At 36.7% G+C, this 14,077-nt stretch overlaps 1 protein-coding gene across 1 annotated transcript in view; it reads left to right on the forward strand.

Moving 5' to 3' along the window:
- Positions 1 to 12,755, forward strand: part of LOC101406248 (transmembrane O-mannosyltransferase targeting cadherins 1) — a 258,671-nt gene extending 245,916 nt beyond the window's left edge. The window contains exons 19-20 of the mRNA XM_087442617.1: positions 1,887 to 1,964; positions 6,831 to 12,755. Coding sequence (XP_087298743.1) covers positions 1,887 to 1,964; positions 6,831 to 6,971 — 219 coding nt within the window. The 3' untranslated portion in view covers positions 6,972 to 12,755. The remainder of the gene's footprint in view (positions 1 to 1,886; positions 1,965 to 6,830) is intronic.
- The last annotated feature ends 1,322 nt before the right edge of the window (positions 12,756 to 14,077 follow it).

Raw genomic sequence — 14,077 nt, forward strand, 5'->3', positions numbered from 1 at the left:
GCCCCTCTGTGCACATGCTTGCATCCAGGTTAGCTCCCCAGTTAGATTGGACCTCTTCTTATGGAAAGGGACTGTTTCTTTCTGTGTTCTACAACATAACATGTTGCATCTTATAGGTGTTCAATATCTACAGTTCTGGAATATAATTGATACACAGTTTGAAATCAAAAACACATTTACAAACATAAATAGAAATGTTACAGATATACTATACATTTTCCTTGTATCTGGTAAAGGCACAAGCTGGAATTAATGAAATCATAAAATTACACTAAATGTATCAGGGGAAAAGTGAATTTTCAAAGGATATAATTGTTTTTGAAAGTAAACAGTGAGTGGCTTTTAAAATATTATTGGAAAATACATGTAAAGATATTTGGAAAAACTAATTTGAATGTGAACCCTTAAAACAGAAAGAGTGGCATATTTGAGGCAGAAATTGTGCATTTTTCTCTGCCTTGTGAACATTTTCAATACCGTCATTCTTATTTATAACTAACATGACAATTTAATGCTTAATTAATTATTAAGTTATAAATATTTCTATGGTGTCTACATCATTCTGTATCTTATATATTGTATTGAAAACAAAAGTATTTTGACCAATGGATCAAATAATCATTACAGAGTACCTAGATTTGTGAAGGGTAGGAGTAGGGCCATTGGCTAAAAATAGTGGTGAAAATGTGTTAGCATTTTCATGTCTGATTCACATGGATTAAGTAATTTAATCTTGATAGTAATCATATAAGAGGGGCATGGTCATTGTCTCCATTTTAGAGTTGAATAAACTGAGACTCAGAAAGTATGTAACTTGCTCAAGGTCACACAGAGTAAGAGGTGGAGCCAGGATTTGAATCCAGGCTCCTGACTTCTACACTACATCCCATCTCTGCTGATAAAAATTAATCCAAGAGACACATCCTTCAAGTTTATTTTAGGAGCTTTTTAAGAGTACCATTTCTTAACATTTGCTTTTTTCTCCTGAAACTGAAGTAGAGGAGGAATGGACAGATTCTAGTTAATTTGTGGATTTGTTTGGGTGGATTCTTGCTAATGAAAACAGCAAGGAGCATTAAATTAGACACACAGATCCTTAGCTTTGTAATTGAAGGCGACACTCTTAGCCTCCGGTTCTGTTTAAGGTGATCACTCTTAAAATCAGGTCTCAGTGGTGAGCATGGCTGTGATGTGCAACAACATGCAAAATATTAAAAATATACCTCACACGTATTACATTTAATGAGATACATGTTATTCAGATAAATAAAAGTATTTCAAGGGTCAGTAACTCTCTTCAAACATGTGAAGACCTTTCATATGGGAGAAGAAAGAGAAAGGCTTTCTAATGATTAAAAGTACCCCCTAGTAAAATAGATGTCCTTAACAAAGTCATAATCATCCTGTCCCTGCAAGAATTCAAGCATAGGCTGAAGGAACAGCTCAGTGATAGTGTGAAAGGGATTACTACACAAGGGTGAAGCTCTTCAGGAAACTACTCTAAGATTCTATGATTATAAAAAATTTTTTCTTACAAACTCCATTTATACTGAAAAAGGCCGAAAAGCACCATTTTCTTGCAGGTCAAAGCCAGCGGGAAGTGATGCACTAGAATAGAAATCACCTGGATTCCCTGCAGGTGTCTTCAGTCTCTTTAAGTCCGAAGGTTAGCTCTGCAAGGAAATTACACATTTCAGTTTCCCCCACTTTAGAATCATCACTTTTGAAAAATAATAGAAATAAAAGGGAACACCTGTGAACTAGAAGTGGCTGTTCATTTTATTAACCATTTAAATTTTCACATATAAAGAAAGTGGTTTCTACCATCCTATAGCATTGAAGATGGGTTCTCATTTCACAACTGAAGATATTTCTTATCTATTTAGAGCTATAAAGCAGCTGTGGAACTGAATCCAGATCAAGCACAGGCCTGGATGAACATGGGTGGAATCCAACATATCAAGGTAGGAGAATAAGCCCCTTCCACGTGAACTGGGATTTCCTTTTGTGTTTTCTCTTTCTGTCTCTCTTCTCTCTTAAGAGGTTGAGAGACTCTTGTTAATTTCTGCTTTGAATTATTTGACTACCCAAAACATAGGTGTTTAAAAGTGAAATTAGCACAGTTTATGTTCACTCTATATTATCTAGATATTGAATATCATGAAGCCATTTTGAAATAAATCTTTATAAATTAGATTTTATTTATCATTAAAAAATCTTATGTACTTAAGTGAAGTATCATGATAGAGCAGATAAAATCTACGTATGTGAACTAAAGCCTTGTTGGAGTTCTGTATAGCTTATCTTCCTGCAGCTAAACTGTCAAGATATAATGTTACTTTAAACATTACTTTACTGTTTCTTTTATCTAATGTATCTTTTACTCCCTAACCTTTTACTGAAAAACAAGGTTGTTTCTGTGTGTTTGTTTTGTTTTGGTTTGTTTTTTTCCAAAAGAAAAAGCTACCTCTGGGTGAATCATTGAAAATGACCCTTAGGGGGACTATTGTCTATAGCTAATGAAATCAAAGATTCACAGTCATTCATTCATTCATCCATTCATTTGATGAGCATTTATAGAGAGCATCATATGTGCCAAGTACTCTTCTAGGCGCTGGGAATACAGCAATGGACAAATAAGACAAAAATTCCTGTCCTCATGGAGCTAACATTCTAGTAGGTGATAAATAAATAAACATATACATAAATACATACATGTATACACACATAAAATATATCAGATGGTGATAAGTGCTATGGAGAAAAAAAGAGAGAAAGAAGATCGGGAGGTCCAGGGAGTAAGGGCTGAAATTTTAAATTACGGTGGTTAGGAAAGGCCTCTGTTAAAAAGTGATATTTGAGCAGAGACTTGAAGGGAGCAAGCCATGTGGCAAAATAGGGAAAGAGCATGTGCCAAGGTCCTGAGGTACGAGTGTGCCTGCTGTCTTTGAAAAATAGGGAGGAGGCAAGTGAGAGGAAATGGTAGAAGCTGGGGTCAGAGAGGTCATAGGGCAGATCATGCAGGGCCTTAAGGGGATTGTAGGTCTTTGGCTTTTATGCCGAATGAGTTGGGGTCCTTGGAGGACTTTGAGCAGAGAAGTGCCGTGGTCTGACATGTTTTTAAAGGGTCACTCTTGTTTAGCTAACTTATTTTCAGGCTTCTATCAGACTTTACCCTTATAAAATAGCAATATGATGAGTAGAATTTAAACAAGGCCTAATAGTGTTTACTATCAAGTGGAAACTGGTCACTCTCAGAAACAACAAAACAAAGGTGACCCATGACTAGATGGGAGGGGATAATGAGATAGCTACTCTGCAACTCTTAGCCTTGATCTAATGGAGGAACATAGATGGCAAATCCAAGCATGACATTTATCAGAGCTGAATAACCCCAGCTCTGATCTCAATGATATTCTAGGGTGTCCGGAAACATCTAGTTGGGAAACATGGAATGAACTTACTTTTAAAATAGTAACATCATAATTTTAAATATTTAAATAATATATTAAATAGTTACATTTTCAAGTAATACACTGCATATGTTTTTAGATGGAGTGCTCCTGCATTTAAAGCAATGGGTTCAATTGTTAATTAGAAAAGGTACAATAAATACACTCAAGAGTGTCCAAAAAGTCTGGAAATACAGAGAAAATAGTACATTTGTTGAGCTCTTTTAGATTAACAATTGAACCCATTGCTTTAAATTTAGAGGAACTTCCCGTAAAATATTAAGTGTATTATTTTAAAAAGTAATGAACACACTGATTAAAAATTAGTTTATCCTGTTTCTCATCTTTGTGGACATCGTGTTTTAGGTTGAACAATGTAAAATTGCCATGTTTGTAGCTTTAAAATGGTCTAATATCAGTGAATTCATATACTGCAATCCAATATAAATATATGGACCAGGCACATGGCCTGGATGTGGTCATTTTGATGTCACCGTTAAGATGCAGGATTATCTTGGGTCAGCCCCAGTGGCCTAGTGGTTAAGTTCAGTGCGCTCAGCTCCGGCAGCCCAGGTTTGGTTCCTGGGTGTAACCTACACCACTCATCAGCAGCCAAGCTGTGACAGCGACTCACATACAAAATAGAGAAAGATTGGCAGCAGATGTTAGCTCAGGGCCAATCTTCCTTAGCGAAAAAGAAAAAGAAAAAGATGCAGGATTATCATTATGAGGCCTTCAAGAACAATCATTAACTTTCTGTGTTGTTTGCATCACCAGGTAGTGTGTTCTTCAGGCAGCATTTTCCCATTCCTGGGCCTCACTCCTTGCCCTAGCCTGGGTGGGGCTTAGGAAGGACTGAGGGCTGTGGTAAGGGGAGAGTTGGAATAAGGCTTTGCAAGGAGGTGACACAGAGATGGGGAGATGGGAGTTGTCTCTTGCTCATATCACTTGGTATTAAAAGATGGTATTTTTTATGAAGTTTTATGTAGGATGAAGTGGATGGACCAAAAAAAGCTTTAATACGTTCTTTATAATCAAAGAGTTGCATCAACTGGGCCATATCACAAAGTCCTATTTTCAATACTACCTTATGACATTAGTGCATTTTCTAGAATGGCACTGTCTGGTAGAACTTTCTGAGGTGACGGAAATGTTCTATGTCTGCACTGTCCAAGGCAGTAGCCACTAACCATCCACCTGTAGCTGTTGAGCACTTGAAATGTGGTTGGTGCAGCTGAGCAACTGAATTTTTAATTAATCATAATTAATTTAAATTTAAATAGTCACATGTGACTAGTGGCTATCACAGTAGGTAGCACAGTTCTAGTAACTGGATAATTCAGATTCCCTACCAAGCATCTAGGAATTGGGGACACTGAATTAAGGGATATAACTTTAAAAAAAAATAATAAGGCTTCCAGTTTAATCAAGAAAAGAGCAATTTGAGGGAGAGAAAAATAACTCTGTGGTTAGATTTTGTGTGAAAGGACAGAGAAAGTGGTGATCAGACAAGAAGATGCCAGGCCGAGGCATAAATTCAGAGAAGCCTCTCGGAAGAACGATTTCAAAATCAACTGCAGTAGAAACATATTTTGAGAGCGCTCGAACAGCCACAGATGTTCATTTGTCTACATGTATGTACTAAGCTTAAAAAACATCAGAAGACGCTTGGAAGATAAATGCTTGAGTTTAAAAAAATAATAACAATTTAATAATAATAATAATAATTTAATGTAGCAAATCCAGGTTCTCATTTGTACAGAATTCTGTTTAGCCTCTGAGCAGAATCAGTTTTAATAATCAGAAATATTTTTATTTGTACACATACCAGAACCTGGATGCCCAATGTACAGTTTCCTATTCTGTCATTTCTCCTCTCCTTTTCACCAATGAGATGAGTGAATAGTATAAGAAATAGACAATGTTTACTTAGAGCCTGGATAGTTATTTAATGGTAACAATAATGATAGTCTCAGATTGAGTGCTCACTACATACAGGGCAGTGTATCAGCTCTTGACACATATTAACTCATTTGGAAGAGAGGTAAGCATTCAATAAATATTAGTTGCTATTGCTACATAGTGCTTTCTCTCCAAGAGATACTATTTTAAATTGCGATGGAAATTTAGAGAGTAACCAGTTGCATCCACATGGAGCTGTAACTGAGAATAAAGTAGAGCAAATTCATATTTTGTGGGATGGAGAGATCTCTAATGATCTTAGTTCTGAGACTTGGCAGGACACAATCTAAAAGAGAGTAGACCAAATAAGGAAGGTAACACATTTAAGTAGCAGAAAAGGAGTTAGAAAAAGTTAATAATTGTGACTAATTTGCCATGGACCATCTGGGGCCAGGCACATATGGGTGGGAGGCATTGAACAAACCAGATGAGGGCCAACAGAGGGAACAGAGGGTAGAGACAGGTGTCTTTAGCAGGTCAGGAGTGACATACCTTCCCTCCTGCTTTAAGAATATCCAGCAGGTACATATTGTCACACCTTGAGTATTGGATAAATTTGACTCCGTATTATTGTCAGTTCTTTTCATTTTATAAAAACTTACGTTTGCATTAAAGCCTACGTTAGGGAAAAGTTGATTTTATGTTTTAAGTTGAAGATTAGAATAACTCCTGTCTCTAAGTAGGTATAGTGGGTTTCTTTTTTTTTTTTTTTTTTTTTTTTTAAAGATTTTATTTATTTAATTTTTCCCCCCAAAGCCCCAGTAGATAGTTGTATGTCATAGCTGCACATCCCTCTAGTTGCTGTATGTGGGACTCAGCCTCAGGATGGACGGAGAAGTGGTGCCTCGATGCGCACCCGGGATCCGAACCCGGGCCACCAGCATTGCAGCGCGCGCACTTAACCACCAAGCCACAGGACCGGCCCTAGTGGGTTTCTAAAGTATTTACTTTTTAATCATTACTCTTGTAGTTTCAAAAATATTTCCTACACACACACACCTCATTCTCTCCCTCTTGCCCCCTCTCTCTTTCCCTCTGTCTCTCTCTCTCTCTCAATATGAATTTCTAGTGCCATGAGTCCGTTTGATTACAAAGGAACAGTTATAACACTATGAGAACACTATGAAATGATAGCTTCATATCCTGCATTAGTAGAATTGAAAATCTGTTTTTCTGCCATTTACCCTTCGGTATAACTCTTATCCTTCACATTCTCCAGCTGGTCTGGTACTTAAAACAAATGGATTCTCCAAAAGCACCAACAGGTAAGGATAAAATTACACATGCAGACAGGGTTTCCTTATGAGGACATTAATATTAAACTGAGCGAGAGGGTCTGTTTCTTAGTCTCCTCATTCTCCGACAGAATGTTCTGATGTGTCAGAATATAATTATTCTCTTTCTTTTTCTCAACAGGGAGACTATGTGTCCGCAAGAGCTTATTATGAGAGAGCCTTACAGCTGGTTCCAGACAGCAAACTGCTGCAGGAAAATCTCGCCAAATTGGATCGCCTAGAAAAACGGTTACAAGAAATTCGAGAAAAGGATCATACGTAGCAGCACTCGCCCCAGTCTCAAGGCACAGTGCTGGTGTCTCTGGAAGAGGAAGAAGTGATGGAGGCCTTGCTCTCACATCAGCAGGGGCACGACCAGTGAAGCTCTCCTCTCACACCCACTTCAAGGTGGCACATTTGTGGACACCTGCCGGTAGCCCTGCTCTGAGAGACTTGTATCTCCATGAAAAAGGAGAAAAAGAGCAAGCAAGGGCAAGGAGGTCTGAGAGGGAAGGGAAACAACGAGTACACATTTTACAGATTTTTGTTTGCTTTAACTCCAGATTTCCCTTCATATATTTCTCTGCTTTTGCAATCTGGAGATGTAATTCTACTTCTTAGTTTAGACTTTTATGGGCCAGAAATACAGAAGCTGAAATGCTATGAAGGCAGAGCATCTCTTTATGAGATGAGATATTGCAAAGAGGATAAATCCTCTGAGATAAGCCATTTGGGAAATTCTACCAAGAGGTGGCTCATTTAATTCTCCAGAACCAGAAATAAGTATCTAATGGTTTTTGTAGAACCTTCTGGAATATGTGGGGAAAAGGGCTATTGTTAAGTGAGTTTGATCTGATATCCCCCTAAGGACATTGCTAGAGCCCTGGTGAGGAGTAAATTAAATTCCACTCTGATGCAAGCTTTTCCCATTGCCTAATATATCAAAAAGGAAGCTTTTGAATTCCGTATGAATATTCTTAACCCTGGGGAAAAATCACGGATCTTGGTACCCCTAATTCTTTATGGAAATTTTTAAATTATTTTAATTTTTTTACAAGTATTACTAGGGTAGTGGTTCTGCTCTAAGATTTCAAAAGTGCTTTTAAAATCATAAATGTTTCTGCCTCCAAATATATTGTTATTTTGGTGGAGAAAAAAATAGTATATTCTACATGAGAAATATTAAAAATATTAACTAAGAGAAATGTTCTGCTTTATTATCTTAACATTCAGTCATCGTGAGAGTTATTATTTTTTTGAAAAATATATTTAACCATTGAAGAATCTTTACAATATATCACAGAAAGCTTCATAGACTCTTAACTAGATGAAAAGAGAACTCTATTGATTTGTCTTCCTAGTGTTAATGAGAATTCTGTGCTTAGAACATGAGTGATGGAAACCCAGAGTTCTTGGTTCTGTATTTGTAATTTTGGAGATTTCATGGGGAATGCTTAAAAAATCTAGGAAAAAAAGTCTAAATTCATAATTTAAAGATATATATATTTATATTTAAAAGATAAGGAAGGCAAAACTGAACTTACAATTTGATATTTGTTTTTTAGTATTATTTATTTTATAACTTATAAAATACATAATATATATACACACAGTTTTTTCCTTGTACATAGTTAATAGCAGCTTTCAAAACTGATCATACAAAAATGGTAAATCTGAATTACAAAGTAGTTAAGTTTTAACAGCCCCTCCAAAAAGTTGTGTTGATTATTCAATTGCTGAAGTTAAAGAAATTAGGGATCAGCCTTCAGTGTTTGGGTGGTAATGTATTTTGGTATATATTTTGAAATTGGAACACCTGATTCTAACTTGGTCATCATCATAAAATTTAAAAAAACAAAACACTCTGGGCAGTGCGTTCCTGGTGCTGAGGCAGGTGTCACAGAGATATAGTAATCTGAAGGCACACATATTTCACATGTTCAGGCCAGGGCAGAGTAAAAAGCATTCTGCTTCTTTTCAATTCAGGATCAGGAAGCACTGCCCCTATATTGTTATTTTTTTTTGTCCAGGTAAATCTAGATAAAAGGAAGAAAAACTTCTTTGGAAAGAGATGATGCGAGGAATACTTTAAATGCAAAGGATTGCAGAATTTGCATTAGCATACATCCATTTGTGTGCATCAGTAATCTAATAATGTTTATATTACCAATGATCTTCTGTTTCTAATAGTCTTTTAATGTTATATATCATAAATTTATCAAAAATTTTATTTAAAATATTTTTCTTCCCCAAATTATACTTACATAGTCCTAAAGCCAAGAAATATACTACAGTGTTGATTATAAAATAACCACCCCACACCCAAATTGAATAACATGAGGCTCTAGCTAAAAATAATACCTAGGACTTGAATCACAAATTTTTAGAATAATGTGTAACCAAAACTCACAAAGTTAACGGAAAAGACTGAGCCCCAAATTTTGAAAAAGAATTATGCCTTACTTGAAATGCTGCTAAAGGAATGAGAGTATATTTGTTGGAATAATTGAAATGGCAATTACAGCCTAAAAGTTTCTGAGAGAAAAGGGTCACATGGCCTTCAGGAGACTTTCTCTACCTTCTTTTGTGTGCTTCCCCCACCCCCACCCCATGTCTGTCTGTGTTTCCCTCCCCCCCTTTCCATCCCCCTCTCGCTCTTTTTCTCACTCTTTGACTCTGTCTCATTCTGTCTGCCCACACTGGCGTCTCTTTGAACATTAAAAGTAAGCACTGTTGCATCAAATATTTTTGTCCTGAGTTAATACTACTTCACTGAGACGTGGTCAATGAAATAGTTTTCATAGTTGAAATGGTGCCTATAAAAAGTAAACCACATATTATTTTTCAAAGATATTAGATGCATTTTGTAACTATTTTTATTTGGTCCTTGTAACCTGAAACAATATGTGGAATTTATCCTTTTCAAATGCAAACGGAGTCTCCTGGCTCGTCATGGAGATGCATCCAGGTTGTCCTTAATGGAAGCATGATTGGCATGTGAGTTGAAAGCCCCTTTCTGAGATGGAATTGCAGAGCCAGCTTCATGGACGTGCAGTCTGTGCAGTCCCTCAGGGTCTTGCACTCAGAAGCACCTTATGCTTGGTTGAATACTCTGCTTAAATTTCTTATTAATTTGTGAACAGGGGGTCCCACAATTTCATTTTGCACTGGGTCATTAAATGTGTAGTGGGTCCTGGATAGGAGGGATTGCGGCTGAGGATGAGACAGGAGGTGCTTTAGTCTGGCTGAACACTTGATCCAATGATCAGAGTTTCATTTGTGACTGTGTTTCTCTGAGCAGCATTTGCTATTTCTTCTCAGCTACATTTAGAGTTCCTTGTGTACGTATCTCCCCCCTCCTACTGCCAATCTATCTAACCTGTCCTTCAGTCCTAACTAAAACCAGTTCTCCTTGCCTTCAAAATAAGTGGCAGTCCTTAACATGTCCTTTGACGTAGGAGAACATGTTAAGGCTGTCCTTAACATGAGAATGGCTTTACAAGCTTATTTCAACCTTAAGAACTATTCAGGATTTTAAAAATGATTCAGATGTTTTCAGTCTGTTCATGGTATTCATAAAACTCAGTTCAGTGATGTAACATAAGTGAACTAAACCAAAGATTCAAATACCTTGGAGGAAAAGAGATTTTATTTTAGGGAATCCTGAGATATATTCTTTTGAGTTTTTTATTTTGAAGCCGATCACAAAACAAAGAGAATTGTCAGCATTTTAATTCCGACTCCCTACAGTACTTCACAGCCCCTGGCATAGGATTCTGACTTCCAGAACAGGTGGTGCCTTGGTTGATGCAAGGTTTTGTAGTGGTTGTGGAAATGCTTCTGTACAACTTCTTTTCAACAAGACTAAAGGAGACAATCCAAACCATTCTATACAAACCGACCTAGAAAAACTGTAATTTGAAGGAAAATAAAACGGAAATGTGTGGTTTCTTACTGTCTTTATTAAACGTTCCAGTTCCTTCAGATTGAAGAGCCGCATTCAGCTGCCAGTTGAGATCTATTCCCTCACACACAGGGGCTCTCAACCCTGGCTGGGCTGTAGGGTCACCTGGGAACCTTTGGGAATCTCTGGACTCTGGCTGCCCAGGTTATGATTCTAATATGCAGCTAGACTGGAGAACCACTGCAGGCTAACAACTTTAATGGGAGTTTATGACTCTTAAAAAGAGATGTTCATACTCTTTCACAATTTTTATTTTTAAATCTAGACTAAAATGAGCCAAAGAATTCTCAAGAATGATTTATGGCACAATTGGTTGGTTGAGACTGTCATTCCAAGATTGAAAAACAGGTGGGTTTGGTGGGCTGGTTTTGTACTTGTGGTAACCGGATTATAATTTAATCTTATATCTATAGAATTCTTGGATCTCAAATGGAGAGGAAGCACCTTGCCATTTACATGTACTAGATGAGGTGCCCAGTACATAAAACTTATATTTTTTTATGACTCATAGAAGGTGTCCATGACATAGTTTATGCCTAGACCAGTGTCTCTCTTTGGGTTACACATGTCAGCTTTTGTTAATTATTTCTTAATTGTACTCATTAGAATCAGTTTTTGAAAAAAAAAAAATATCTGATTTATGATGGATTTGCACCTTAGATTAATAAATCTGTAGACTATTAGTAACAACATTCAAAGCAAATGTAGTTATAGGTGGTTGGTTTGTTTTTAATTTTTTTCCTGGTTTCCAAATCACATTTACTTTGATTAAATTGTATGTTGGTATGTCCCAATAATAGCAAAACAACTACCTAAATGAAATTTTCTGACTTTTTAAAAGAGCAAATACCTTTCAAATCTTGCATTTAGGCTGCAATTGAGTAAGACAAAAGCTTACAATGCCAAAAAGATATATAGGGAAATATTATAACTTTTTATGATTATTCTTGAAGTTTTTGATGTAAAAGAAAAACATGTTGAACAATTCTTCCAAAAATAGCCCTTCCTCATTATTTTTGTTCTTAGTAGCCATGCAACTTAAAGAGTAGACATAACTGCGATCAAAGGAATGGTTTAATATCAGTAAAATCAAATAGTACAACAGAGTCGATGATACTCATAATTATCAATTGGTTCGTATAAAAATGTTCCATTTTTATCACCAAGGATCCTTTCAATTAAAGCCTTTAGCATATACAACTCATAAAATCAGCACCCATCACAATATACAGTCATCATTAATTTATAAGTTTAGATCACCAGTTACCCCAAACTGGAAAGAGATATCTATATCCAGAAATCCAGGAGTTTCTTCCCATTCTCAGTGGTGCACATGGTGTACATGTGTATCACATTTGGAAGTGTCCAATGTGCATAATGTCCTTTTGGGGTTGTCTTACTTGTCCATAAGGGGGCTGCACCAGCCTGAGAATAGGCAGATCTGGGTTCTACTTCTGCCTCTGCCACCGAGGAGCCACCTCACCCTGGGCAAGTTACCAAATGTGTCAGTTCCATTTATCACACATTAAAAGACTGGTTAGTTCTATGGAACTGTCAAGCTCTATGAGTCTCCTGAAACTGATGTAGATCAGTTATCTCTACACCTGAAGAGATAACTGATAAATGTTGCCCTTTGTTTTGGAAATTCTTAAGATAATCACCACAACAAAACACATACACAAACAACCCAAAAAGGGACTGAGCTGCCTAAGTGCTTTAACATGGCAGCAGTGACTACTCTTATTTTGCAGTCTGTACACATAAAAATTAGTGATTTTGTTATATTTCTGGGGAAAAAGATTTAAACATTTTTTTCTCCTAAGGAATTAAAATATCTGTAGAAGCCATGGCTGGCTTTTTTAATGTGGAAATCATTTAACTTGCTGTAACTCACACCAATCCCTCCTTTTGTCAGGGGAAATGACTTGCATCCTGTTCCTTGTTTATAATGCTTTTATTTCCTGATTTGATCAGTTGTATATAAATGTACATTTTTATTACTTTTGCTGTGCCAGTTAGAAATATATTCCATAAAGTATTTCTCCCATTTAAGTCTGATTATGTATACTTTGCCTTGTTTTTCCAAAATAAAATTTATGTAAATATCTATTTTATATAAAATACAATGAAAGTAATTGTCTTGTTTCAATCTCTCAAGTGCTCAGTGATTAGTACCCATTGAAATCCATGTCACCATTAGGAATCTGCTTTAAAAATAAAAAAGACCATCTTCCTTCCTTCATTCATGCATTGCCTTGTTCTGTATTGCTCTGTGTCTGCTCTCTTTCCCATACCCCACAATGACTATTTCAGAACTTAGCCACTCCAGATCTCCTCCCCTCATCTTGCTGAGTAGATGCCTTCACCTCTTTCTTCACAGAGTAAATACAGGGTAGGAAACAGATACTCTCTCTATATCTTGTGCTCCATCTACAAACTCACTGCACCCAGTTCTTCCCTCCCTCCTCTTGCTACAGTGGAAGAAGAGGGCCCTATTATGCCTCTTGCAGAACTTCATTCCATTCCTTAACCTCTTTCTTTTTCATCTTTAATTTCTTCCTTTTGCTGGCTCTTGTCAATTCTCTTCTATTTTAAAACACATATACAGATAACTACCGTCAAAATCATTTGAAAAAAATCCTTCATTTCTTTTCATCTCTAGGTGCTACCACATTGCTTTCTGTCCTTCACAGCCAGACTATTTGAATGAATTGTCTTCACCCATTCTTTCTACCTCCGTCCTTCACATTCCCTCTGTGTCATGGTGATATCTGTCCCTGCAACAAATATTCAAATGAAACTGCTGTTTCTAAGGTCACCAGTAATCCCTTTAGTGCTGAATCTTAAGCCTTCTGGGACTTTGGAGAGGGTTCTAGAGTTTAGACCAGTGGTTTAGCTGGGATGATAAAGTAAGTTTATTTTTTACACAAAACATTATTTGCCCATAATTTGCTCGTTGCTTGTGGGCTAGTCACCTAACACTCCTAATTCTACAACTATTTTTAGAGTTGGGCCTTCCACCAAGAGTCTTCAGAGGCCCCCAATAGCAGATCATTATTATCCTGCCCTAAGGAAGATACGTTCAAATTAAAGGCAGATTTCCCATACATCGTAAGCCCAATCTGGGGTAGTCCAGCCCACCCTGCCCCTCCCTGACATCCTTTCCTTTTCTAAAGTTTTTTTTTTTTTTTTTTGAATAAGAGAACACTTCCATTTGGACACTTCAACATCACCATAAACTTAACTTGTACTAAAGCCATCATCTGACTAGCAAATTTAAGTCTAAAACTACGTGGCTATTGGATATGTATGCAATTTATATTGAATGGCTCTTTTCCTATTTAATGGAAAGGCATTATTTTGTTAGTCCTATAAGGGACCAATCGTCTGTATAGTACAAAATCTCACCTGACGCTGCGAGTTTT

Source organism: Ceratotherium simum, chromosome 17 (assembly GCF_057802395.1).
Source record: "Ceratotherium simum simum isolate JZ-2026a chromosome 17, ASM5780239v1, whole genome shotgun sequence".
In the NCBI taxonomy this organism is placed as follows: Eukaryota; Metazoa; Chordata; class Mammalia; order Perissodactyla; family Rhinocerotidae; genus Ceratotherium; species Ceratotherium simum.